Below are 25,075 nucleotides of genomic sequence, written 5' to 3' on the forward strand. Positions count from 1 at the left end.
GAATTGGTTCCAAATAATTTTTTAGATGGGCAAGAAGTTAGGTTTTTAAGCGTATTACTGAGTGATTTTCTCTTAGAATGATTTAAAGGCAGAGAGGAAATACATGTGTGTGGTGAAGATGTTGATCTCACATTGGAAGAAGCAATCACTCAAATGCAAAGGAAAACAAAGATCATTAGACTTAAAATTTAACAGTCTCATTAGCCTTCTCGTTACAATTTAGCTAATATATGCACTTCAGTGACTGCTTATCTTTTTTTTAAGTGAGACTGTAAAAAGGGTATTTGCAGTATTTCCTTTCCTTGTTGCTTAACATGAAGCATGAGCAGAATTCAGGAATATCAGAATTATGTATATTTCTGATGCTCATTTACTTTTATATAGTGCCTATTCACAAAAATAAAAAATCTAATTTCTTATCCCCCTGAAAGTAAAAGCAATTTAATGAGAAACTTAATGTTTATGTAGAAAAGCCTCCAAGAGTAAGACTAATTCACTGTGTCATGGGATGCATTGTTGGCAGATATGTGATGGTTTATTAACTGCAAAGTTCAATTTAATTTTTAAATTCAAATCTTTGTGATATCAAACCCTTTTTTTCATGTCTCTCTTAAAAATAATTTTACTTGCTGCATACTAAATTCTGTGAAGGTCTGCACAGCAGGTTTATTTTTCACTTGTGTTCCTGGTTAAACCAAGAGAGGACAATATTTAGTTTTACAGCTCACTTTTCATTTTGTTAATAGTTCACATTTAATGTTGAAAAATAAGCTAATACACTGAAATTTAATAAGTGAGCAGTGTATGCTTCATGTATTAATGGTATACTGCAATTTGTGGATTTATTGGTATGGTTAAGTTAGCTGAACTCTGGGAACATGCCCTGCGTCCTTTTGCCTATTATGGCCACATTTCTCCTTCATGCTGGGAGGCAGTTCTGAAGGGCACAGAAGTCCAGGACATCCTTTAAGAAGTAAATCTTAAAGGTACAGGAGCAGCTGTCCCCATGTGCTGAAAGATGAGCCACCAGTGAGCGTTGGCCTGACTGAACAGAGAGCCTTGGCTGGAACACAGGAGAAAAAGGGAAGTGTGTGACCTGTGAGAGGAGGGGCTGGCAACCCAGGACTACGTGGATCTTGTGAAGTTATGCAGGGCCAAAGCCCAGCTAAAACTTAATCTGGTTACTCTGTAAAAGATAACTAAATATATTTCTCTAAGTACATCAGCAACAAAAGGAGGTCCAAGGAGAATCTCCATCCTTTATTGGATATGGGAGGAAGCATAGTGGCAAAGGATGAGGAAAAAGCAGAAGTACTTAATGCCTTTTTTTTGCTTCAGTCTTTAGTTGTAAGACTAGTTCCTCTCTGGGTACCCAGCACCTTGAGCTGGAAGACAGCCATGTGGAGGAGAGCAAAGCCTCTCTAATCCAACCTGCTACAGCCCTAAGACACACAGAAGGTTATGGGACTGAATGGGATCCCTAGGGTACCAAGGGAGCTAGGGAAGAAGCTCAGTAAAGCCACTTTAAATCATTTACCAGCAGCCCTGGCTAACTGGGGAGGTCTCAGGTGGCTGGAGGTAAATGTGATGCTCATCTTCAGGAGGGGCTGGAAGGAGGATCCCGGGAACTGCAGGCCTCTCAGCTTGACCTCTGCACTGAGTAAGGTCATGGAGCAGATGATCTTGATCATCATAGCACACACAGAACAGGCAGGATCAGATCCAGCCAGCATGGATCTGTCACAGGCAGACTGCTTGACTGACTTGCTTGGCTTCTGTGACAAGGTGACCTACTTATGGTGGATGAGGAAAATGCTGTCAGTGTTGTCTACATGGACTTCACTAAAGGCTTTGACACTGTTTGCCACAGCATTCTCCTGGGGAAACTGTTCATGGCTTAGACAGACACAGTCTGCTGGGTAAAAGCACTGGCTGGATGGCTGAGTCCAAAAAGTGGTGGTCAATGGAGTTAAATTGCTGAGAATTTTTTCCCACAATGGACAGCTTTTGGAGACTTTTACTTTTGCAAATGGTCTCTCTTACAACATTTGAAAGGATTTTTTTTATTAGGGGTGTCCAAGTTTAATGCATAATAATCAAAACTGTGTATTTATTTCTATGTTTAATAAAGTTTTCAGTCTGAAGTGTCAAACTCCTTCAGCGTGGCAGTTTTGGTTATTGATGTGAAGCAAGTTCCTGAGATGTCACCTCTCAAACTCTCTTTGTTCTTTGCTGAAATGCTCTTTTCTCTGCTTACTGGTCAAGTTGCCTGACATTAAATGATTGTATGAATTCCATAGAGGAGCAGTTGTATGCGGGAACAGGTTCACTGAGTGAAATAGCAGATAGAAAAATGTATACCAGGTGCAAGGACTAATAACTGGGAAGAAAAAATAGTCATTAAAAAAGGAATACATGAAAGTGATGGCAAACAAAAATTTAAAAATTGTGTGTGCAGTGAGCCAAATCCTTATGATTGGTGGTATTCTTGCAAGAGGCTCTCAGCTGAAACAGTTGACATTAAGTGAATGAGTGCATTAACTACAGTCTTAGGGTCTCTTTGGCCACAGAAACATATACAGTGCTTCATGTGTTTCAGTGCTGTGAAAGAATTGCATGAAGTCAGATTGCATTTTAATTTTATTGCCTCAATATTGAATGTATTGTAGTGAACAGAGATGGTCCATTCACAGCTGTGAAAGGCACTGTTACTATAATTTTGAACATTCTTGGATCCTTTTTCTCTACTGCGTATAGAACTGAAGTACAAAAGGACTAGAAGTTTTATTCAGACACAACCATGTCTTTTACTGCTGCTATTTTGGAAATATTCTTACATCTTATAGTAAGAATGACATTCAGTAGGAGTAAAAATGAGTTTCAGATTTCTGTGGCACACTTAATATAAATTGTCCGTTTTTCTGACATGATTCCATGTTTGTCAGCATGCTAAAGAAACTAACCTTCACTTACTTAAGTAGAATCATATGTATGTCAGTTTTGTGGTATTTTTAGGCTTAGAAGTAGATGCAATAACTGTCTTTAAAAAAACCCAAAAAAGTTCCTCACTAAGATAAGGATGCGTGATTTTAAATAACTGTAGAATTGCTTCTGATGTTCTTATGAGAAGATCTGTAATTGTATGCTTTCTGTGTATGGAACATGAGCCTTGAGTTGCAGCTGTAAAACATCCTTTTTGTTTGCTTGTGTGTGCAAACTTAGTATTCAGATTCTTCAGCATGGACTGAAGAAGTTTCTGAAGAATTTCGAAATTGCTTTGATATGGAATGTTTCCCTCCATCTCCTCCTTCCCATGCAAAACTTTTTGTCACAATCTGAAAAATACCTTGCACTCAGTAGGCAACCAGTAGACTTTTTGCAGGAGGTTTCTACTGAGAAGTGACAGAGGGCAGCTTGGCAAATGTTCAGAAACCAACATTAACTTGCTGGAGCCCGGCATGGGACCTTGTGTTCAGCAGAATTCTTCTGACCTGTCTCTCTGCATGCCGAGCTAATCAGCAAACACCTAATGAGCCTACTCTAAAGAAACAGACCCTCTCACAACCTACTTCATTTTCATATGTTCTCTGGGGGTGGAGAGACAAGACTTCATAAGGACTGATGATGCTGCAAAGACCACAATAATGATAATTAACTTGCTGAATTTAGAAGATTATGCTGTTAATTAGTTGCAAAATAAAGATAAGTAATAGAGGAGCAGATGGTAGGATAACACCCAGGAGAAGGAGGGTTATTACTCTGATGAGCTTTTGTGGCAGATATGAAATATGGATCTGAGTTTTTCACAAATTGTTTCTGGAGTATATTATCTTGTTTCTGTGAGCTCTTGATGGAATGATCCAGTCCTACCAAATTTTGACAGGTGTGGTGAGGATTTGTTTTCAAGGATGTACATGAATGATAAAACCTTGCTAATCAAGATTTTAAAAGCTATTAACCTATCTGTTAGTTTGCCTATAACCAAGTAATACCAAAAAACCTCGGTTGTCATCAAGCTTTTCCACATAAAAATGCTTATATACATTTATTCTGAGTTTCTGTATTCTTGATTGTTAAAAATGAGATTCTCATTGAATATGGGGTAACTGTTACAAGAAGCACAACACCCATATAGTATTTTACTCCAGCATTACCTTTTAAAATACGAAACTTATTAAACACACAAGCTGGAAATCTACTTGTGAAAATCTGTAAATATTCCTCAGATTTTCACAATGTGTCTGCATTTGTGGATTATTTATTCCTAACTACTTTAATTTCAACTTTCAAACTTTGTAATTTGAAATGAAATCTAATTATTTCCTATTCCTGTTTTCATAGTACATTGCATTTAGCAATCTAATCCTCAGAAGGAATTTGTTTACTTATGAATTTACAGGATGTAATGTTTAAATGTTGACATTACAGTAAGTAAAGTCCAACTTTGCACGTCCCAGTGCAAACTCATCAATTACCATGCAAACCCGATATATGTCATTTTTGAGATGGTAGCTTTGAAATCTCTCCTAGTATGACAGCTTGAAATAGAAGAGAGCCTACCCTTTAACTGATTTGTACTTTTACTGCTCTCTTGATTAGGACTGATGAAAATTTGTCATGTCCTGCCTAACAGCAAGTTATGATAAAAGAAATACTTCTAGAGTTATTTAAGTCGTAAATGAAAATATACTGCAAAAATCTTACCCTAATAACATACAGTAAGGTCATATTGGTATTAAATACTTCCTAGTTTCTTTTAAAAATATTATTTTAAAAACTGACTTGGATGTGATGTGTTTCCCTGATAGTCCTGGTAGTAGTTGTGTAGATTTTACAATTTAGACACCAGGATTACTTAAAGAGAGAGAGGAATCATCGGCCATCAATTTTGCAGTTGTTGCAGGTAGATCATAGAGTTTGGTTTTAGTAATTTTAGTTAGACATTCAGAAAACACTTAGGTCTGCTGGAGACAGGGACTGAAATGTTTTTGTTAGCTTGTTTTTCCAAGGAGAATTAGGAAGGTACAAGTCAATTCTTGAGTTTAATTAGAGTGTTAACTATCTAAGGGCTTTCAGAGTGCTGTACGTATACTAAAAATTATGGACATATTATCTTAAAATTTTTTGTTATCCTACCCTAATGCTTGCAGCTGTCCTAAATTTTTGTTGTTAAGTTGAGCACTGGAAGCTACAGTAAATTTGGTTTGTGTAATTTTCTGAAGTGTCTTCTTTATTCTGGGAAACTTATGAAGTTGATAACAGTAAATGAGGTGAGGAACAACAGCTCATTTAGCTGTTGGGATTTACTCCTAATTTTCATGTGCACTTGGATGGTTCCTAACTGATGTAATGTGCTGCTAATTCAATCCAGAGCAATCTCTGCAGAAGTCACTGGCTAAAGATTCCTTAATAGCAGGCTAGTAGAGGAGGGTTGGAGTTTCTTGATTCTCTTTGTAGCCCTCAGTTAGGATGCCTACTGCTCCTTGGTTATGTGCTACCAAATCCATGCAGTTGATGGTAACTTGCCATATTTCAGACCTGAAAATATTTTGCAGTTTTGACAGAGGTAATCTGCAATCTGTTGTTTTAATTGTAGCATAGGATCCAGGAAAGCCTGTCATTATGGAAGGTAGGAGAGAGCTGTTACTGTATTTCACTGGCTTAATTGTTGGGAGACATTGGATAATACAATTTATAGAGAATATCTTCATAAATAGGTGCAAAGTTTTCTGTTTATTCTGAGCTAGCTAAATGCTGCCTCTCTCTAGTATTCGTAAGACGTTCTAGTAATGTTAGTATGTGAGCAACACTTGGTTCATATTTCAAAATATGATGTTACAAGATATCAGGATTTCCACAAACTTACATGTTTAAGTCATTAATCTTCTCTTAAACTTGTATTGGATTCTTAAAAAATAGAACACAATAGAAAAACATTTTCTAACACTGTTTCTCTAGGAAGGTAAATTCTTCAGTAAAACCAAAAAAATTAATGATAAATTGTACAGTACTCATGGAATTTTAAGAAAGAATCTGGAATTACAAGCAGTTGTATCTGCTGAAATTGGACACTTTGTCACTTAAGATTAAGAAATAGTTTTAAATAGAATGTATTATATTACAGTTTTAATAGATTTCACTAAAAGTTGAATGAAGTATTTTTCAACAGGTAGTCAGTAAAATGCTCTAAAATCATCCATCAGGTTGTCAGTAACTCTTGGGTGTATTATATACAGCTGAACTTGCACATTACTGTTCTTCATAGTGGCTGTTTGCAGTAAAGGAAGAACATCAAACCTTTTAGCAGTTTTTTACTGCAAAGTAGCATGCTGTAGTAGTTATCTTGCATACTTCTACATAAATTAACTTTATGTATAACCTGAAGCTTCTTAGTATTTAGATGTTTGTTTCAGCAAAGATCTTGGCTTTTATCTAATTACCCATAGGAAGGATTGCAGAGGTGAGTATTAGTAAAGACCATGAATTAGTGGAGGCATAACAAGCTATTTAAAAATGAATAGAGATAGAGAACACCAAAATTTTTCAAGTGAAAAGGTGCTTGTGTTCTGGTTGTTCCCTGTTTTCCTTCATGTGTCATCGTTACTCTACTGGTACTACCACCTTCTGTTTATGGCCTTCCACTCATCTGTTTGTGGGCACAGTTCACTACAGATGAGGCTTTCTGCTTACTTCTCCATACAGTTTACCATCCTTCCCTTCCTGGGATCTTATGTAAACCTCATTGCTCTTACCATGATGGCAGGAATTTACCCCCTGTTTTTAGGTATATGCATAGGTCACTGTTGAAAGCCTGTAAAAAGAAGCACCTGTTTATGAGTTGGAGTTCCTGTTTCCAAAGTGGAAGTAACTGCTTATATAAATGATTAATGATTCAAGCTAGCATGATAGAATATTTCTTTTCTTCTTCTTTATCTTCTGCTTTCAGAGATTGAAAGCAGCCTTGACCCAGCAGCACCCTCAGGTAACAAATGGAGATACTGCCAAGGGACATGCAAGTGGGTTGGTTAGGACTCAGTCAGAGGAACCACGGCCACAGTCACTCCAACAGCCTGCAACTTCAACAACTGAAACACCGGTATGACAGGAGTGGGCATGGGCCTCCTACCTCCTCCTTTTATTTTGCAAATACATATATTTTTTCTATACCTTTGGTCTGTAAAATAGAGATTAACAGACTTCTCTTTTAATCAATAGCTCTATAGCAGTAAAATGTTTACAGGTCTTACATGTTCTTAAATGCTTCTAAAATCTATGATGATTTCATAACAGGTAGTATCTATCTGCTCAAATTTAGAACTAAGTCCTGATTTCTGAAGTTCATTGTTAGGAGATTCTGTGGTAGCTGAATTTTTTACAGCTGGTAAATATATATATTTGAAAAAATAAGTGTTTTTATTTTGTGTTTCTGTTGCATCTGTTTTATGTTTATTATGTTTTTGTATCGTAAGTGCACTTAGAAATTTTTTTATTGCATCAGGTGTCATGCTTGTGTTAATTTGCTTGAAGGATCTTTTCTGGGCTGCCACAGGAAGAGTTTCAGCTGTGTCATTACGGGTACTTCATCATCTCAGGCTCTGGAAGGGGGGCTCTGGTTTTAGGTGTGATTTGTTGTCCTTTTGGGATGATAGATCAGAACAGGGGAGTAAAAGACAAAACCTCTGAGTCAGACTGGAAGTGGGCATGCTGCTGGAGGAAAGATACACTTCCTGGTGAATCCTGGAGGACTGTAGCTGTTCTGTTTCTAAAAACCTTCTGGAATGTGTTTTCAAACTGCTTATAAAAATCTCAAAGAGTTATTTTCAGAATTTGTAGCCTAATATTAATTTTATAAAAGCTACACACCTGGCCCAGAACTGACAGGACTTATCTGCAATGAAAGCCTCAGTTTCTTACCCTGGCCAGTGAAATCAAATAATGTATCAAAACAAAAATGTTTGGAACAGAACAGGGGAAAAAAGTGACCCATCGTAAAAGGATCTCTTTCTTAAAGCTGCTGTTTCCCCATACTGCCTTGTGGTTTTCTAAAGAATATTTTTCAAAATATCACATAGCAGAATTTTCAAGATGAAAATTGCTGTTTGATTGTCTTGGAGTTATTTTACAATTAGTATTAATCAAAAATAGCAAGTGTTTCATTCTTAAAACATTGATTTGAGTTCCCAGGGGTTTTTTATTCTTAGCTATTTAGAATTAATGCCAAATTGATATGCCAGCTGGTACATGTTTGGGGTTTTTAATTTAAAAGGAAAACTTGCTTGCTGTGTGAGACTGAATGTGGAGATGCACCTGTGAATGTCATGTGGACCTGTCTATCTTATCTCTTTAAAGGATTTTAAGACCCATTATATTGTTACATTAAATCTTTGTCTAGGGTCTGTATACAACTGTGAAATGAGTATAATGTATAATTTAAAGTATTGAAGTATTTTGATACTGTCATGTAATGTGGGTAGATTAAGGGAAATTGTTACTCAGTGGTAGGGAACACATGAATGAGTAGGAAATCGCTGTCTGGAGCTCCCGGGATCAGGGAGTCTCAGCACTGCCAACATTTGTCAGACAGCTTCTGTGTAGTGGGCATAAGCAATTGTGTAATTTTTCAGTTGTGACTAGGTGTGTGGGAAGAGTAAAAATTAGAAAATTCATTTCCTACTAAATGCAGCTTGAAAGCTATTTTGGATGCAATATGTTAATGTAAGATGATCAGGAGAGTAAGTATGGGTAAAAGTTTTAAAAACATCACTGTAGAGTTAAATGGGCACAGCTTTCACCTCTATGTATTTAGAAATGCCTTGAATGCTTTTCTCAAGATGTGCTGGCTGTTTATACCAGAGCTGTAGGTTAAGTCATGGCTGTTTTCAGGCATCACCAGCTCAGCCTACGCCGCAAACACCAAATACAGGCGGTCGGCGAAGAAGAGCTGCCAATGAAGACCCTGATGAGAAAAGGAGAAAGTTCTTGGAGAGAAACAGGGCTGCTGCTTCCAGGTGCCGGCAGAAACGGAAAGTCTGGGTGCAGTCATTGGAGAAAAAAGCTGAGGACCTGAGCTCACTAAATGGCCAATTACAGGTATACCTTTTATTTCAAGGAAAAATTAATAAGTTTTTTTTATTCTTACACAGTAATCCTTGATCAGTGGAGCTTAAAACTTTACATGAAATTGGAAATATAAATGGTTTTATAGCTGGTGGCTCAGCTCGGGCTTGAAATTCAGAACTAGTTGCATGTAGCAGTAAAATAGAGGATAAGAACATACTCATATTTCTAGATGTGTAAATTTAAGGATCATACTCTTCTATCCTTTATTCCATGTGAAGTAACTTTCAGCCTATGATACTAAACTAAGATGACAAGATGTGTTGGAATAAACACTTATGAGCAAAGTAATAGTCTTACCTTGAACATATCTTGCTCTTAATTTGTATCATGGCCTGGGTTATTTGAGGAAGTTTTGGGCTTATTTTCTTTGGTTCTTTTCAACTTCACTTTTTTTCCTTTAAAGTGAATGTAATGCTCGTGAAAGGTGCCAGGTTGATATCAGTGGGTACTGAGGGCCTCTTTTGCCCACAGGATGGGTACAGCAGTGGCATTGCAAATTTTAACCAGCAACACCTAAAACCTATAAAGTGTACTGTAAGAGGGTAGGGCCAGTGTATGTTGCAGGTCACTTTTCCACCTCATCTGATCTCAGAAAGTCACCATGGGAATGTACTTTTCTCCGGTAGAACAATCCATGACCCTTTTGTTTAACCTGCTATTAAATATTAAAGCATACTTTCCTAATGTTTTCCAGCAGCACATAAAAAATTGGCAGAAATTATTGTTTTCAAAATAAAAAGTCTAAAAGCTTTGTTTTGAAAGTTGCTGAAAAGAAAAACTGTGAAGTGTTCACTTAGAAAATGCAAAGTGAGACTTACTTTGATATGTTTAAGTGTCACTTGTTTTTCTTCATCAGAGCTGTTCACTGAGTCAAATTCACAGATCATCATCTTTCTATGAAAACTCACCTCTCCTGCTGTTTGGTATAGAAAACATCACAATTTGATCAACAGGAAAGTAGGGCATGTTGAGGTTATTTTTTACACTGTAACTTTGATTACATGATATCAGTCATCTTCATGTTCATGTCTTTAAAAATATTCAGCATCCCAGACCCTGAAGTGTAAAAGATTCCTGCCTAAGTGCACACCATGAAATGGTTTCCTGTGTTCCAAGAATCATGACACTCTGCACAAGCATTAGTTAAATTTCTTGTAAATATGTATTCTTCTCACACCTGTTCAGTCTTTAGACATACTAATTTAATGCACAGCCCTCAATTAAGTCAATTAATTACATAATTATACGTAGCACTGTAGCTTAAATAATCAAAGAAAGGAGTGAAGGAGAATGAAAAAATTAGCCATAATTCAGTTTTTTTAGTGAAAGTAATGTTTGGTATCATGTGAACTGCCTTTCACATATATATACCAAGTTTTATAACAAAAAAATCACATAAGTACAATAAACAAAATGTTTACAAGTGTTAATTCAGTAACAGTGAATTCAAGAAAGATTTTCTTACAGTTACCAAAAGCAAAACTGTTAACTGTAAAGAACAGAAAAACTTGAAAAGAAAATTGGATATCAGAGAAATAATTACAATGTGCTTTATATGAAAACATTAATCAATCCTATATTTCCATAATAATAACTTGACACAGCTGATCAGCAGAGTGGGCAGTAATGACCCATGATTACTTACTTTATATTTAATAGAAAATTTAATAAGTTTGGAGTTTTGCCTTAATGCAGGTTTAGTAGTTCACATTTAGTTTAATATGTAGGTGGCCTGCTCAGCTGAAGTTGCCAAGATGTCACATTTCCAAAAGCAAGTTCATAGTGAAGCACCTGAATTGCATTGCTGCATGTAACACTTCTGACTCCATTCAGTGCTGTCACTGGCTTTCTTGTAATGTCTGTGTCAGAGATTCCCATGGCAGTGGGAAGGGCTGTAAGACTGCAAGCTCACTAACAGTACGTATCTGTTTTGCAGAGGTTTACTTTGTTGATGTATTTTTTATGTTTACTTAGTTTATTTTTTTCTTATATTAGCTTCCTGTACTTAATTTGTATGTTAACTTCTATCAAGTTCTTCTTTTAAATGTGTAAAGGTAACTTCATTTTGAAGCAGTATTTTTCAAATATTTGCTGAAAGGAAAATTTCCATCTATTACATCACCAGTAACATATATAGGTTAGTTAGGCTGCCTTTATTATAGGTTCTGCTATGAAAGTTTTTACATGCTTCCAATATTTTGAAGGTTATTTACTGTTTTGTTTCTTGAGAACTGTGTTTTCTATTTATTGTTGACTTGTTTATTGATCTTAAATTTTATTCCTCACCTTGTGTGGCCTCTGTGCCTTGCACAATCCTGCAAGGTATAAGAAGGTATTGACCATGCTCACAGTGGCCGCTGAGCCACACTGCAGGATCAGATGCCAAAGTGCATTATATGTTCTCTATTTGGTCCCTGTTGCTTTAATAATCTTAGAGGGTGAAGCTTTAGAAGAATGGCCTGTCTTCCTCATGAGGTCCCAGTGGGTTTTCAGTGAGCAGCAGTTGAGTGATGATTTGTACTGATGCTGAAGAAGCTGTTTAGGAAGGCTAAATTATGAAAGTATGCCCATAAGTAAAGATCCTTTCCCATAGAGGAAGTTGCCCAAAAAGGAAGCAGGAAGAACGCTGTTTAACTCAGCTGCAGGCAGTCCCCTATCCCCAGAAGTCACATTTACCTGCCTCTTATGATACTTTGAGTAATAACATATCACAAGTGTTGTCCCACACCATGCTGAGCAAGGGCTAATGTGGTCCCATGGTCCCACCTATTACATCTGCATTTTGGATACAGGGAAGAACAGGCAGATAAAAAAGAATGTGTCATACACTGTGTCCTCCCTTCGTAAGAATGCAGAAGGGAAGGCATCTTTTGAAGGATGGAATGCAGGTACAAGTCAATCTGTTTTCTCCAGAAACCTGCTTTCTAATGCTAGCACATTTTGAAATGCAGGAACATACAAATTCTTCTCAACAGCATGTGAGCTATATTATATATTTCTTTAAAGACTTGTTGATGCCTGCACTTGGTTCTATCTCACTGATGATGAGAACCTTTCCAGTGTGAAAATCTGAAATAATCTTTGTTCATGCCACCTGTTAAAAGTGTTTATTTCATGTGTTTCTTGGTAGCCTGTTTTCCACAGGTTAACCACATACATAATGACCACCACACATTCACATGTTTTGAATGAGATGGAAGGACTTACTGTTGTCACAAGCAAATATGTATAAGAATGGGTTCTGAACAGCCCCCTTTACCAGTTAGAAGTGGTTCTTGCTGGTAATACATAAATGGCAACCATAGATTCCTTTCTGTGACATTCCCCATCCATGTGTCCAGCAGACAGAACTCTGTTCTAGTGTCACGAGTGGTGTGTGCATTGTATGTGGTACTGTTGGCACCAGTGTTGTTGTTATGGAATATACAGCTACCATTGTTCTAGAAATTACCTCAGTCTCTTTTATATAGGAATGCTGATCCATGTTTTTCAAGTTTGCTTTAATAAGATAATATAAGATAATGTATTGCTTTTTGTATTTATGCTAGCAGTAGTCTTAATATTTTTAATACAGCTGACATTGAGTTATAAACTGTATTATAAAAGTTTTTCATAAATATATAATTTTACTTCCACAGATGAACAGCAACTTCATACTTAGATGTGCTGTTTGTATATAAAATTCTTCCTTAAAATGTGGGAGACATAATAGAAAATTTCTGCAAACCTTTTCCTGCTTGCCAGAGTTGCTTTGAACTAACAGAACTATATTTCATAGTCTTAGACACTGTTGCCTTCTGTAGGTTATCAGGTGTCTCAAAACTATATCAATGTGTTTTTTTCTACCCAACCTATGTCAATTCTGTGCAGCTGCCTGCATGGTATCAAGATTTGTGGCTCCTCAGTAAATTACATGGTGAACTAAGGGCAGACAGAGCTGGAGGCAGTAGTCCTGTGCTTTCTTAACCACCTAACGTTTCAGGATATGTAATGCCACCTCGTAGAGAATTTGTGGGGCTTTTGGTTGGGTTTCTATCATTGCAAACCTTTTTGTTTGCAGTCACATTTTTCTTTCATTACAAATGTCTGTGAATCAGATTTTTGGCATCTTCCAGCTTTTGCATTTAATAAAAAGTTTCTAAAGGGTATTCCACACATAAAAGGGCTGAATAGGAAAGGAGACCTTAAGAGAATTTTGCAGGTATAAAGGCTTGAAATTTGTTGTCTTCTAAATGGAGAGAGAGGGAACACAAAAGAGGAGCTTTTCTTTGAACAGTCTGATATTTTAGTTACTTAGTGTAATTAAATCTAGTAAGTTCTGTCCTGGAAGAATTGTTTTCTTTTGGAATCCTTTAACTTGTAATTCATCTCATCTCTGGCTGCATTGCCTTATTTCTTGCTTGCAAGTGAATAGTTTTACTTTCTTGTAGTTTATTTTGCAGATAATTTCAGATGCAATCTAGTTTTCCTCTGTTGTTTTTTTTTCTTTAACTTGCTTCTAAATGTAGAAACATAAGCATTTACTAAATTATTATGTCACATTTGTGGTATCTTACAATAATATGCAAAGGTTCTTATACTTGAAGTAACATCAAGTGTTAATAGAAAAGATTTATATTCAAAATAAAATAACCCATGAAAAACACATATTGTGTCCAGATATGGGGATCACAAAGCATTACAGATAATTTGATTCATAAATATTTTTCTACTCTACAAAGTAAAAATGGGTCAATCAAAATGCCACACCATTCTTAATTTGGATTGTCACATGCAATGCAGTTACATAGCACTCCTCATCTCTGGTCACTAAGCTGCTTTCCAGGGAAGGTAAGTATTGCAGCTCTCCAGTTTACAAATGGGCAAGTTGAAGCACAAAACAGTGAAATGACCTTGCTCAAGGTCACCCAGCAGTGGAAAGGCAGAGTCTGGAAATGAATCCAGGCACTGGATTGTGCAGGTGCTGTCTCTTAGATTGCACTGTGCTTTAGCGACATCTCCGGATTTTGTCATTATTATCAATGATTCCTTCAAAGACCATGTTTTATGTATGGCTGCCAAAATAAAAATCAGTCTGGGGATCAACCAGTATTTGCTAAATTATTTTCCACTACGTGAGATTTTCTTTTTTGAAGTCCAAGTATAAATAGAGTCACTAAAAAATTATTCTGCATTGGCTTTTTTGATTTTCTTTTCTATTTTTCCCTTTTTTTAATGTTGGCCTTGACATTTGTTAAAATGTATGGAGCTAAATGTAGGTTTACTCTGATTAGAATTCGTCACAAAACCTTCGAGAAGACTCTCACAGTAGCTGGATCATGTGAATGAGACTATATGTAGACTCTGCATCTGCAAACTGAAAAACATACATTATATTTTTTAGAAAAATTCAAGCATATCCCAGTAAATGTAACAAAGCTAGCCAAGTTTCAGCTAATATTTGTATTTTCTAAGATTATATATATATATATATATATATATTTGCAATATATACCAAATTGAAACTGCTTGTGTTTCAGCTACCCCTAAATGAACAACTGAAAATCCTATAAAACTTAATGCTTACCTTCAAAACGTGTATAGTTTGAGCCTGGTAAAGTACATAACTTTCTTCTCCTTTAGAATGAAGTCACCCTGCTGAGAAATGAAGTGGCACAGCTGAAACAGCTTCTTCTGGCTCATAAAGATTGCCCTGTAACTGCCATGCAGAAGAAATCTGGCTATCATAGTGAGTAATGTTCCATTACCTATAGCCTGAGGCTGCATCAATGAAATACTGCCAAAATTAACTGAATGAGCATTAAAATTGAGAAGTGCGGTTCTAATATTACATATATTACATTAAAGATCTTTTTTTATAAGCTTGAAGTTATTGGAAGACAGGAAATATTACATGATATTTAAAAATATATGTTTAAGTCAAAATTAAATTGTTACATAACATTGAAAGGTTTATGTTGGTTTAATGAATGCATATGAAAATTAGCATTTAAGAACTATCAGTTACTACACCTGCTTTGGAAAATATAATTAAAGTATTAAGAGCACACGACAAACCATTTTTTATACTTTATCGTAGCCTAATACAGTGAAAGGTCCTTGTGGGTGTTTTTCCTTCATTGTAATGAGATTTCAGTAGAGGTACTATAACAGCTGTCCTCATTTACCATAACATCCAGGATCAGTCAAGCCATTAAAATAATCAGATGCAGGTTCATGGCTCCTACTGTACAATGTCTTCTAGTTTGTTTTGATATCCACATTAAATTACTTCTTTTCTATGGAGAGGGTATTTTTGAAGACAGTTCTAGTATTGAGGAGAACACTGACACTGTCAATACCAATATTTTCTAATCCAGATTTTTAAGTTGTTCTATTTACTTTTCATCCTTCCAGCATTTTAAAGGTTAATTGTGCTTTCCTGACTTGTGGCTTCCTTTTTGGCTGTGATACACAGTGCCAGAACCAGCTGCTGCTGCTGTAGAATAAATGGCCAATTTTGTCCATTGTACACAAATTTGTTACAAATAACTGAGCTGGGAATGCATTAGACAACATTCATAATATATAACCCACAGCTTTCGTTTTTATGATTTAGTGATATTTCAAGATATTTGTAAATGTGAAGATTGTTTCTGCCATATGTAGCCACTTCATTTTAATTTGCCAGTGTCAGTAATTCAGGAGAATAAAGGAACATTTTGTACTGCATGCAAACAGATCCTCAGGTGCTTGCGATAAAACTTAATAGCCACCATCTTTACTTGTAGTCATTGTAAGCAATTTCATCAGAATGGGCAATATTTTTTAATTTAAAAGATTCAGGAGATTTAGCAACTCGGTATTGCCATATATATTTAGAATACTGATTTTGTCAGTTTTGAGCTTATAAATCTTGGTCCTTTGATCTCCAGTCATTTTGACAAGACAGAAAATAGCATCTTGGAGTAAATTGGAACAGTATAGAAATACGTTTGGGATTTATATTAACAATGATTGCTGCAGGGATGAGGCCATTATGGCTCCCATCTGACAGAACAACATAATTTCATACAGAAGCTACTAGGGGGATGGCATTATGCATGCAAGGTTTTTAACAAAAAAAAAATCCCCCACAAAAAACAAACCATAGGTTTCTTAAATTTTGATGTTTTGAGGATTCATGTTCCTGAATTGGGATGTAAAATATTTCATCGTAAGTCATAAACTGTCAAAGTGATTCCATGCCAAGGATTTCTTTGTTGAAGGATTAGTGAATGGCCTGTCTAGTAGTGCTTGTTTTCAGCCCTCAGTAAAGGACTATGCTTCTGATTCAGTAAAGAATACAAAATGAATCAGACCTGAAATACTAATCAGTGGCAAAAGCCTACATTTTAGAGGAAAATAGTATTGTGCAAGGAAATTGAAAACATAGCTCAGTTTCTTGGAAAGTCTGTTGAAAGTAAAAGCTTAACATGAATGATAGTTGTAATGCCATTCCTCTGAAAGGATTTTGTCACGTTATCTCTGCATGAATATTGTTAGGAAACTATGTTGGCTAAGTGACATATCCACAGTACATTTTATGAGAGAAAAAAATTGTTTCAGTCAATGTGTTCATGAAAATGGTGTTCCTATAAAGTGTATTTAAATAAACATATTACATTCATCAAATAATCAAAGTGGAATTGCTTCAAAAATGTAGTGAGTGGTTTAACAGTCTTGTCTCTGGAAGGAATTGAAGACCTCAGCTTAAAGAGCTCCTGCAGTGCTGACTATTGTGCACTGCACGGACCACATTTTAACAGCCGAGTCCACAATTTGATGGTTTTTCATGCATTATGCCCTTAAATAGGAACAAATAATCTATCACTTGGCCTTTATTTTTACATATTTTTTATGATCTTTTGTATTTCCCAAACACATTTTTTTCTCAAGCCAAGTGAAAAGCACGACAGTGCACATAGCCCTTTCTTCTAAAATTGTTTTTGGGATCATGTTTTCCTTATTTTAAAGTCTTGTGCCTGCTTCAAAAGATGATGTCATCAGGACAGAGAAACCAGAAAAATAGATATTTTACTTTGAGTCAGCCAGCTTAAACTTTTTTATTTTCCAGGAAAGGATGCTGTTGGTTCTGACTGCATCTTCAACTGTGGATTGGGAAAGTGCTCTGTATACAAGATATCCAGATGCTGTTCATTTATTTTTCATGTTATCTTCTATGCTAGATAATTTCTAAAAGTCTTCTACAGTACTCACTGTATTGTGTTAGGATTTTCCTGGGCTTGTAGTAGGACAAAGGTGAAAATTAGTGAGAAGAAAATGTATTGTGGTATTCAGAGTTTGGGTTTTTTTAAGGGAGAAAGAGGTTTTTTTAGGTATTTTTCCATATTTTTCACAAGGACATCTTAATATTCAAGAACATTTGTTCAAAACAGAGTACAAAAGAAGATAGATAGAGGCTGCAGCATAGGGGGCGTTAAAAGGGGCAATTTGTGTTCTTTCTGTAGCTAGTCTTAAAAAGGTAGATAGAAGGTGACTAACCAGTTTCAGACCTTGAATGATTTGCACCTCTCAAACTACTGTGTTCCTGAAGCCTCTTCTGGACAGGCAATGCTTCTTCAGTACCTGCAGGGGATATTCACAAAGGACAACTCCCTGGGAAAAAGCATTTCTAGGCTTAGGTCCCTCTGCAATCCCTGCATGGCCTGATGAGAATTACCATGAGGCTTCTTCCTTGTTAGTGATTATCAGGGGAGTGAAATGAATTCAGGATCTTGTCAGTGCTTGTGTACTCACTCCTGTTTTGGTTTAGGTGGGCTTTTTCTTCTGAAGACTGAAATCCCTTCCTCTTTGTTTGCTTACCTTACTGAAAGCTATGTGTAAGCAATTCTTACTGTGGTGGTAACGCAGTTGGTAAGAAGCAAATAACAGCAGTGTTTGGCTACTTGAAAAGGTACTTTTTAGTATATCCTCAAAAGTCTGTGCCTGTTTTGGTGCTTTTTAAATCTTCCTTATAGCCCAGTCTAGCCCACATTGTATTCCATATCCATAGTGGCTTGCTCCTCATGACACAGCCTGTCTAGGAACTACGTAGCCTTCAGGAAAGTTCATGTGATGTAGCTTTGTAAATTTTCAGCCTTCTAATACTCAGCAAACATTATTTCTGTGAAATAATTTCTAATTTGGACTGTGCATTTTCCTTGATTTGAGGCAAAGCAGGAGAAGCCATTAAAAAGCTAAAATTATTATTTTTTTAATGGTTAGCTACAGTATGATTCTGTTATGTATCAGTCACACTCTTGAAATCACAGTCCTGTGTGTGGCAATTCTTTGGTCAACTAAGATAAAAAGAAAAAAGGAATCTGTCAGAATTTAAGTATGCCTTTTCTGTCTTCTTCTAAAAGCCTTTGTTCTTCATTGCCAGTCTTCAGGCTTAAGAAAACAAGCCATCTCTGTAATATGATGACTTTTAAATACCTTCTATGTTCCTTGAGTAGATTTTCTTGTTTGGTTTTAATTCTTCAAATTGAGGATTTTTTTTCAGTTTTTGGCCATTGTTGCTGTAAAGTTAGGGCTACATAAGGAAGGACATTGAAAAAAATTCAAATACCTATTCTTTAGGGTGTCACCACATTTCTAAGTATTGGTTTGTAGTTATTGCAAGGATTTATGCTTCCAGTCCAGTTTATTATCATAAATAAGTGTTAGCTCTATGTCTTATATAATCACCTGTCTGCTGTAGGCTCCACTTCTCTGCCCCCTGGCATCTGAAAATACCTGAATTGTATACTTTTGTGTCTTCAGCACAGTGTGTTTGTTCATCTGCTCTGTGATATGAACACTGCTCTTGTACATTGGTGGTCATCTCTGTACTCATAATTGTTTCTTATATTGCTTGTAGAATCTTCCAGACCCCATCAAAGTCAGAAAACCAGGCCTTTCTCATGTTCTATACCACTGTGATATTATTACAGACATTTCTTTTGAGTTCAGAAATATGTGTTAAGGGAGACAGAACAGTGGAAAACGTTTCTTCTCTGGCCAAAGGATAGTGATGTACTTCAACTTCTTCTTTGTCTCTGGTTTGTAGCATTTAAAACTAACCATTTTTATTAAGAATGAGGATGTTTTGGACAACCCAGACATTGGGAATCAGCAAAAGAAGCTGATAGGAAGATTGAGATTCATAGGAGAATAACAACAGTTCTGAAGAGGGAGGAGCAGGTGTTACAGCAGAGAGACTGTATTTGATACATGTCATCCCACTTGCTGCCATTTCATTCTGTCTGAGGAAAAAATATGCTACTCTCATAATTAGTAATGGAGTATTTTTCAGGAAGTGGCACTAGGGTTTCTATTTTTAACAAAGTTTGCATGTGTTCCTTCTTGCTTGTTTTTACGTGAGATCTTGTAGGTCTTGCTAGAGGTATGGTAAAGATTATATCCTGTTGAATACTTTTAACTGAATGGACACTTGTTCATATTCTTTCTGTTCTTGAATGGGCAAACTCTCCTAAGGATCACAAATGCCTTTTGGAAATACCTTAATTTTCTTGCTATATACAGTTATTATGAAACCTTGGGATATGCAGTACTTGTCAGCAGATCTAGTTCAGTGTCACTAGTATCTCTCTCCTTTAATGTTTGAATGGTCTGTTTTTTAAAAAGTACAGGATCTGTAAAACAGTTGGCCTTGTGGATAAGAGCATTCTAACGTCCAAGCTATTATGTCTGTGCTCTTTTAGTGGAGTTGTAGGAGAGATTGCCATCTTGCTCCTCTAGGCGGTATTTCTTAGAAAAAAATTTAGCAGTTTCCTTGCCTACCCATCCTTTTTGACCTTACCATTCTTTTCTAGAAGCAGTCAATAACAGAACAGTTGTTCTCAAGCTTTGAAGAGGTCTTGACTTGCTAAGTTAGTAAATTTTCTTACCCATAGCTAGCATGTCATATAAACGAAACTTTATTTCATTATTGGTTTTTCACACTTAATGTTCCTTTTAGTTGCTGCTGTTAGCCTGGCTTTTTATGGAAATGAGGACATGATTCCACAGCACTGCTTGTCTCCCCATGTTAGTGTCATCCTTTCCCATCGTTTCTCCGAGACGTTTCTGAACTTGTAGGCCAATCTCAAGCAAATCTGAAGGGGACTGCAGAGACAAGACTAGCGAAGATCAAGCTTTGTTCCATTGCTTTGTCCCAAGCAATAGTTCATGCCTGCTTCTGGCTATGTTTGTATCAGGGTAGTCAGTAGTAGTTTAAAAGGGACTTCAATATTCCACCTGGATACTGGTTTTGGTCCATTTATAAAACTGGTGTGAAAAGTACTTGCAAACATTAAGTAGCACAAAGTGATACAAAAAAGTTACAATGAAATTCAGCATTAGTATTTCTACTTTTGAATGAAAAACAGTAGGATAATTTTCTGTTCTCGGTTTTTTACTTTTGAACTCATCTTTTAGTTTGGCAGTGTTTGCATAATACCTTGGCTAACTTGTGCAGCTCTGGAAAAAAGGATGATTTTAGCATGACTAGAATGTCTGTGCAAGAGGGACATTTCAAGTCATGATAATTTTGGAAATTCTAGTTTTGCACAGTGATAATTTTTTTTAATCTGCTTACCCTCTGTCATGGGAAAAATTATATAATTCTGTGGCTAATTCACTTTGGTTATGTGGAGAATGCCTGAAATACTCTGAAAATATTTTTAAACCAGTTTTAACAATTATAAAACCCATTGAGAGACATATGTAAAGTTATGGAACTTCATTCTGTTAAAGGAATGGGGGCTGAAAACTTGTGTAAGCATTGTCCAGTAAATATAGTGGTGTAAGTAATGTTTTTTCACATGTCTTACTCATGATGGCAAATATTTATTACTGAATGTAGAATTATTCTTGTTTGATTACTAAGCAGACACAATAAATAGCATTTTGTAGTCTGTTAATAATGCTTACTGATGTGAACATGCATCATTAGAATTAGGCATATTACCCACTGGCTAATTTACTAGGCAGGAAATTTTAATCATGGCCTTGAAGATGTGAAAATACTCTGGTTTCCTGAATAGTCCATACTGCAATCTGTTTTTTCTGCTTACAAAAAAGTATTTTCTTTTTAAAAAACGGAAATAAGCTTGTTTTGCAATTTGTGCTGCATTACAGCACGAGTGTTAGTTATGTAGGGGGTGGTTGCTGTTATTGGGAGGAGGTGGTGTGCGTTCCAGCACAGAATAAACGAGTAGTTGTTGTTGTTCAGCTGCAGACAAGGATGACAGCTCGGAGGACATCTCGGTGCCCAGCAGCCCGCACACGGAGGCAATCCAGCACAGCTCCGTCAGCACTTCCAATGGCGTGAGCTCCACGTCCAAGGCGGAGGCGGTGGCCACCTCGGTGCTCACGCAGATGGCGGACCAGAGCACGGAGCCCGTGCTGTCCCAGATCGTCCTGGCGCCTCCCTCCCAGGCCCAGCCCTCGGGAAGTTGATTACAAACTTGGTTGCATCGGTTCCTTAGATACACATCTGTGACTTTAAAGGGAAACCAACAACAGACCAGTCTCCATCTAGGAGAAATTGTAGCTTAAAATTATTCGTTTTTAAAAATCCAACTTAAATTTGGCTTTAACGATTGGCAGGTGGAAGTAAGACAGAACACCCGTTCTAGTCTCTTTGCGAAAGACTTTTTTTTTTTAAGTATTAGTTTTACTAGTTATTTTTTGTGCTTAATGTGTAAAGTGTGTGTACAGTACAATGTGGTTTATTTCATTTTTAATTTGGTATTATTTTAACAAAATTGGGGTGAATTACTGAAGGTCATCCCCAAGACTGTGATAGGAATATTATGTGACATTTTTATACCAAAGTTCTGCATAGTCCCTATTGACTTTGTAAAGTTAGCAAGGTCATAAAGCACTAGGCAAGAGAAAGACAGTAACAGTAAATTTGCTTTTAGTCTTTTTGCCTTTTTGTTGTTTTGCACATTATGAGAGGAAGAACGTTGGAAGAAAAACATTTGGGTTTTTTATGTATAGCATTTTGGTTGGCTTTTAACTGTTGGGGTCTTTAATTTGTTTAATAGGGCCAGTACAGTATATGAGATACAGTACTTATGCACATACCAATCCTAGATGAGGATCATTACTAAATAGATTTGATTTTTTTTTTTTAATTGATGTCAGGTGGGTTTTTTTTCCCACTCCAACACTTGATTCTGGAGGGAGGAGAGCTTTAATTCTCCAGTCAGAATAGATATCTATAACCACCCCTTGTTGCTAGGCTGAAACCAGTAAGCATATTGTAAAATACAGGGTTATCAAGTATGGAATACTTGTTATTCCAAAGTAGGTTGATATTTTGTGGGTTTTTGAGTCGCAGACTAAGGAGTTTATTCATGGTTTTGGATGCCAGAAAAGCCTAAAATCCTTCTTCAGACAACTCGACTTTTTTTTGTCATTGTCTTGTATTTGCAAGCTAACTTGTACTTAATTCTTGTGTAAGCACTGTCATCTTTTAGTAGCAAAAATTTTGATACCTTTCTTGTGGGAAAAAAAAAATCAGTATCTACCGTATCTTGGAAACAATGTAATTATAATGTGGCGTGTGTGGTGTGTGTGTGAGAATGGTTCAGTAGTTAATGCCAGCAGTCTTTTGCTTGAATGTTTAAAGATGCCTTCAATGTGATGCTGGCTGATAGGTGATTGCAGTTTTAAAATGTTATTTACTGTGCGAACTTGGATAACTAACATTCCATGATGTAGTTTGTTTCTGATGAGATGATTGTAGGTACACTTTTTCTCATTATCCAATCATCTGTAGGATACTGAGTTTTTTAAATGTGCCATTATCTATTTTGATTCTGTACTCATGTTCAAAATACAGTACAATATTTTACAATAGATTAAGTTGTTTTAAAAAAAGTAGATGTGTGCTTTCAGGTCGGAAAACTTTGTATAATAGCAAAAACAGATGCATAGTAGCAACTGGCAGTGAAGCAGGATTCCATTATGTATATAACAAAGATTTAATGCATTTATAATGGGTTGTGTAGTTCATTTGCTCTTCCTTCTCCACACTATACCATGTGTTTTTTAAGTGTCAGTGCCATCAGATTTCTATTTGGTTCAGTTTTAAATCTAAAAATGTAATTGATTCACAGGAAAATATAATTTCTGCAATATATATACAACCATACTGTAATGAAAACTGGACAAAGAAGTATCTAAGTCATATATGTATCATTGCAGGGCTTTAAGCATGAAAATATTAGGGAATTTAAATATTTTGTATTTTAAAACTAAGAAAGTTGTGTTGATAACCTCATGTGTTTAAAAGTCTTACTTTCCCAATTTCAAGATAAAAAGCTGTAACAGTTATTGAACGTTTCCAGGATGGTTAAATACAGTAGACCTCTCACGAGAAAGAAGTGAATTGCAAAGGCACAAAATATGAATTCTGCAAGAAAGCTCTACAGTCACTTTTCATTGTAGGTTTGGTGGACTAGATGTGGCCTCATTGATCATACTATAATTTGCCCTCCTAAACACAAAGGCTTTTAAATCATATAAGTGGAGTTTTTTTATAACAAAACTGTTGCGCTTGTAAAATAAGTCTACATAAGTGTATAGGAGATGTGTAAACAGTTAATGAATTTAACAGTGGGGCTGGAAAAAGAACCATTAAAATCTGTGTTCAGCAAATAGAGAAAAGGTATTAGCCGTACTACCATGGATTCCGTTTTGAGACGTTGTCACACTACTTCTGTACTTAGCATTTTGGGTCTTTACATTTGACATGTTTCACAAACTGTACTGTTTTCTTTTATGTGCAGTTTGCATGAGTAAATCATCAAAGAGAATAAAATCTATCTTTAAGTTATGTTCCTATTTTAATGAAATTATAATTGTTCTAAAAGGCCGCACTGTCTTCAGACTTCTTTCTTCATCCTTGCAATTATCAGTGTTTTTCTGGAAGTCATTACTGTAATGTTATGTAAATGAGAACACGTATATTTCTTGAGAAAATAAGGTAAATACCATTGCTCTGCAGCTGAGCTCCAGCAGCTGCTGAGGAGCAAGCATTGTATCATTAGTTCCAGGAGCCCAAGGTAATCCACAGATAAATGAGTTCATAAACATAGCTTTGTGATCCCAGATGTTGCTCAGCCATTCCTGGTTGCCCTGAGTTCCACAGCAAAAGCACTGTTTGTAATCAGAATTTCCACCTAACTTCCAGTTATTTTAATCTTATTTTAATATACATGAAGCCAGAAATAACAGCTGTAATCAAATAAATGGCTCACAGTTGTGTTGTCAATGGTTCAGAAAAAATCATGCCCTCACACCTGATGTTTGGAATAGTAAAAATGGTTTGGGCTTATTTATGGATGTTGGAAACATGCATGGAATAGCACATTATGTTATCATTTGAAAAGCTCGTGCCAGAGCCCCAGTACGGAGGCTTTGGAGCAAACTAAAGAGTAAAGTTGCTGTGTGTCTGATTTGTTTTGTTCCATGTATGGACCAAATGAAGTGAAGCTGCACACAACTTCTAACCCAATATGAGAAAAATGTGTGAGGCCTCCCTTGCATCATTACGTTCTTTTTCTGACTATGGGTTGTGCTGGTGGCTCCAGGGGAACAAAAGGCTGTATAACAGGGGTACTCTGGGTGAGGGGTGGAGAACCAGCCCACGTCTCAGTGTCTGTGCTGCAAAAAGACTCAGGTTTGTATCTTAATTATTCAGTCTAAGTACAGGATTTTTTATGTTTGCAATGGTAAGAGTGGCTAAAATGAAGATATTGCACCGAGAGAAGGAGATGACGGAAGTGTGGGATGAACAGTGATTTCAGCTACCTGAATTACAGGAGTAATTTGCTTAGAGACAGACACAAACATTTTAATTGGTCATCATAAATGATAATGAGGAGAAAGCATAGTGAAATTAAGTGCATCCTAATAAAGTAAGGTATGTTAAATT

At 36.3% G+C, this 25,075-nt stretch overlaps 1 protein-coding gene across 9 annotated transcripts in view; it reads left to right on the plus strand.

Annotated features, from left to right (window-relative positions):
* The window catches only part of ATF2 (activating transcription factor 2), a 46,705-nt gene extending 22,691 nt beyond the window's left edge, over positions 1 to 24,014 (plus strand). For all 9 annotated transcript variants that reach the window (XM_030951821.1, XM_030951823.1, XM_030951828.1 and 6 more), the window contains 4 exons: positions 6,947 to 7,096; positions 8,884 to 9,090; positions 14,743 to 14,848; positions 21,359 to 24,014. In XM_030951821.1, coding sequence (XP_030807681.1) covers positions 6,947 to 7,096; positions 8,884 to 9,090; positions 14,743 to 14,848; positions 21,359 to 21,585 — 690 coding nt within the window. In that variant the 3' untranslated portion in view covers positions 21,586 to 24,014. The remainder of the gene's footprint in view (positions 1 to 6,946; positions 7,097 to 8,883; positions 9,091 to 14,742; positions 14,849 to 21,358) is intronic.
* The last annotated feature ends 1,061 nt before the right edge of the window (positions 24,015 to 25,075 follow it).

This window comes from Camarhynchus parvulus, chromosome 7, assembly GCF_901933205.1.
Source record: "Camarhynchus parvulus chromosome 7, STF_HiC, whole genome shotgun sequence".
NCBI classification, from domain to species: domain Eukaryota; kingdom Metazoa; phylum Chordata; class Aves; order Passeriformes; family Thraupidae; genus Camarhynchus; species Camarhynchus parvulus.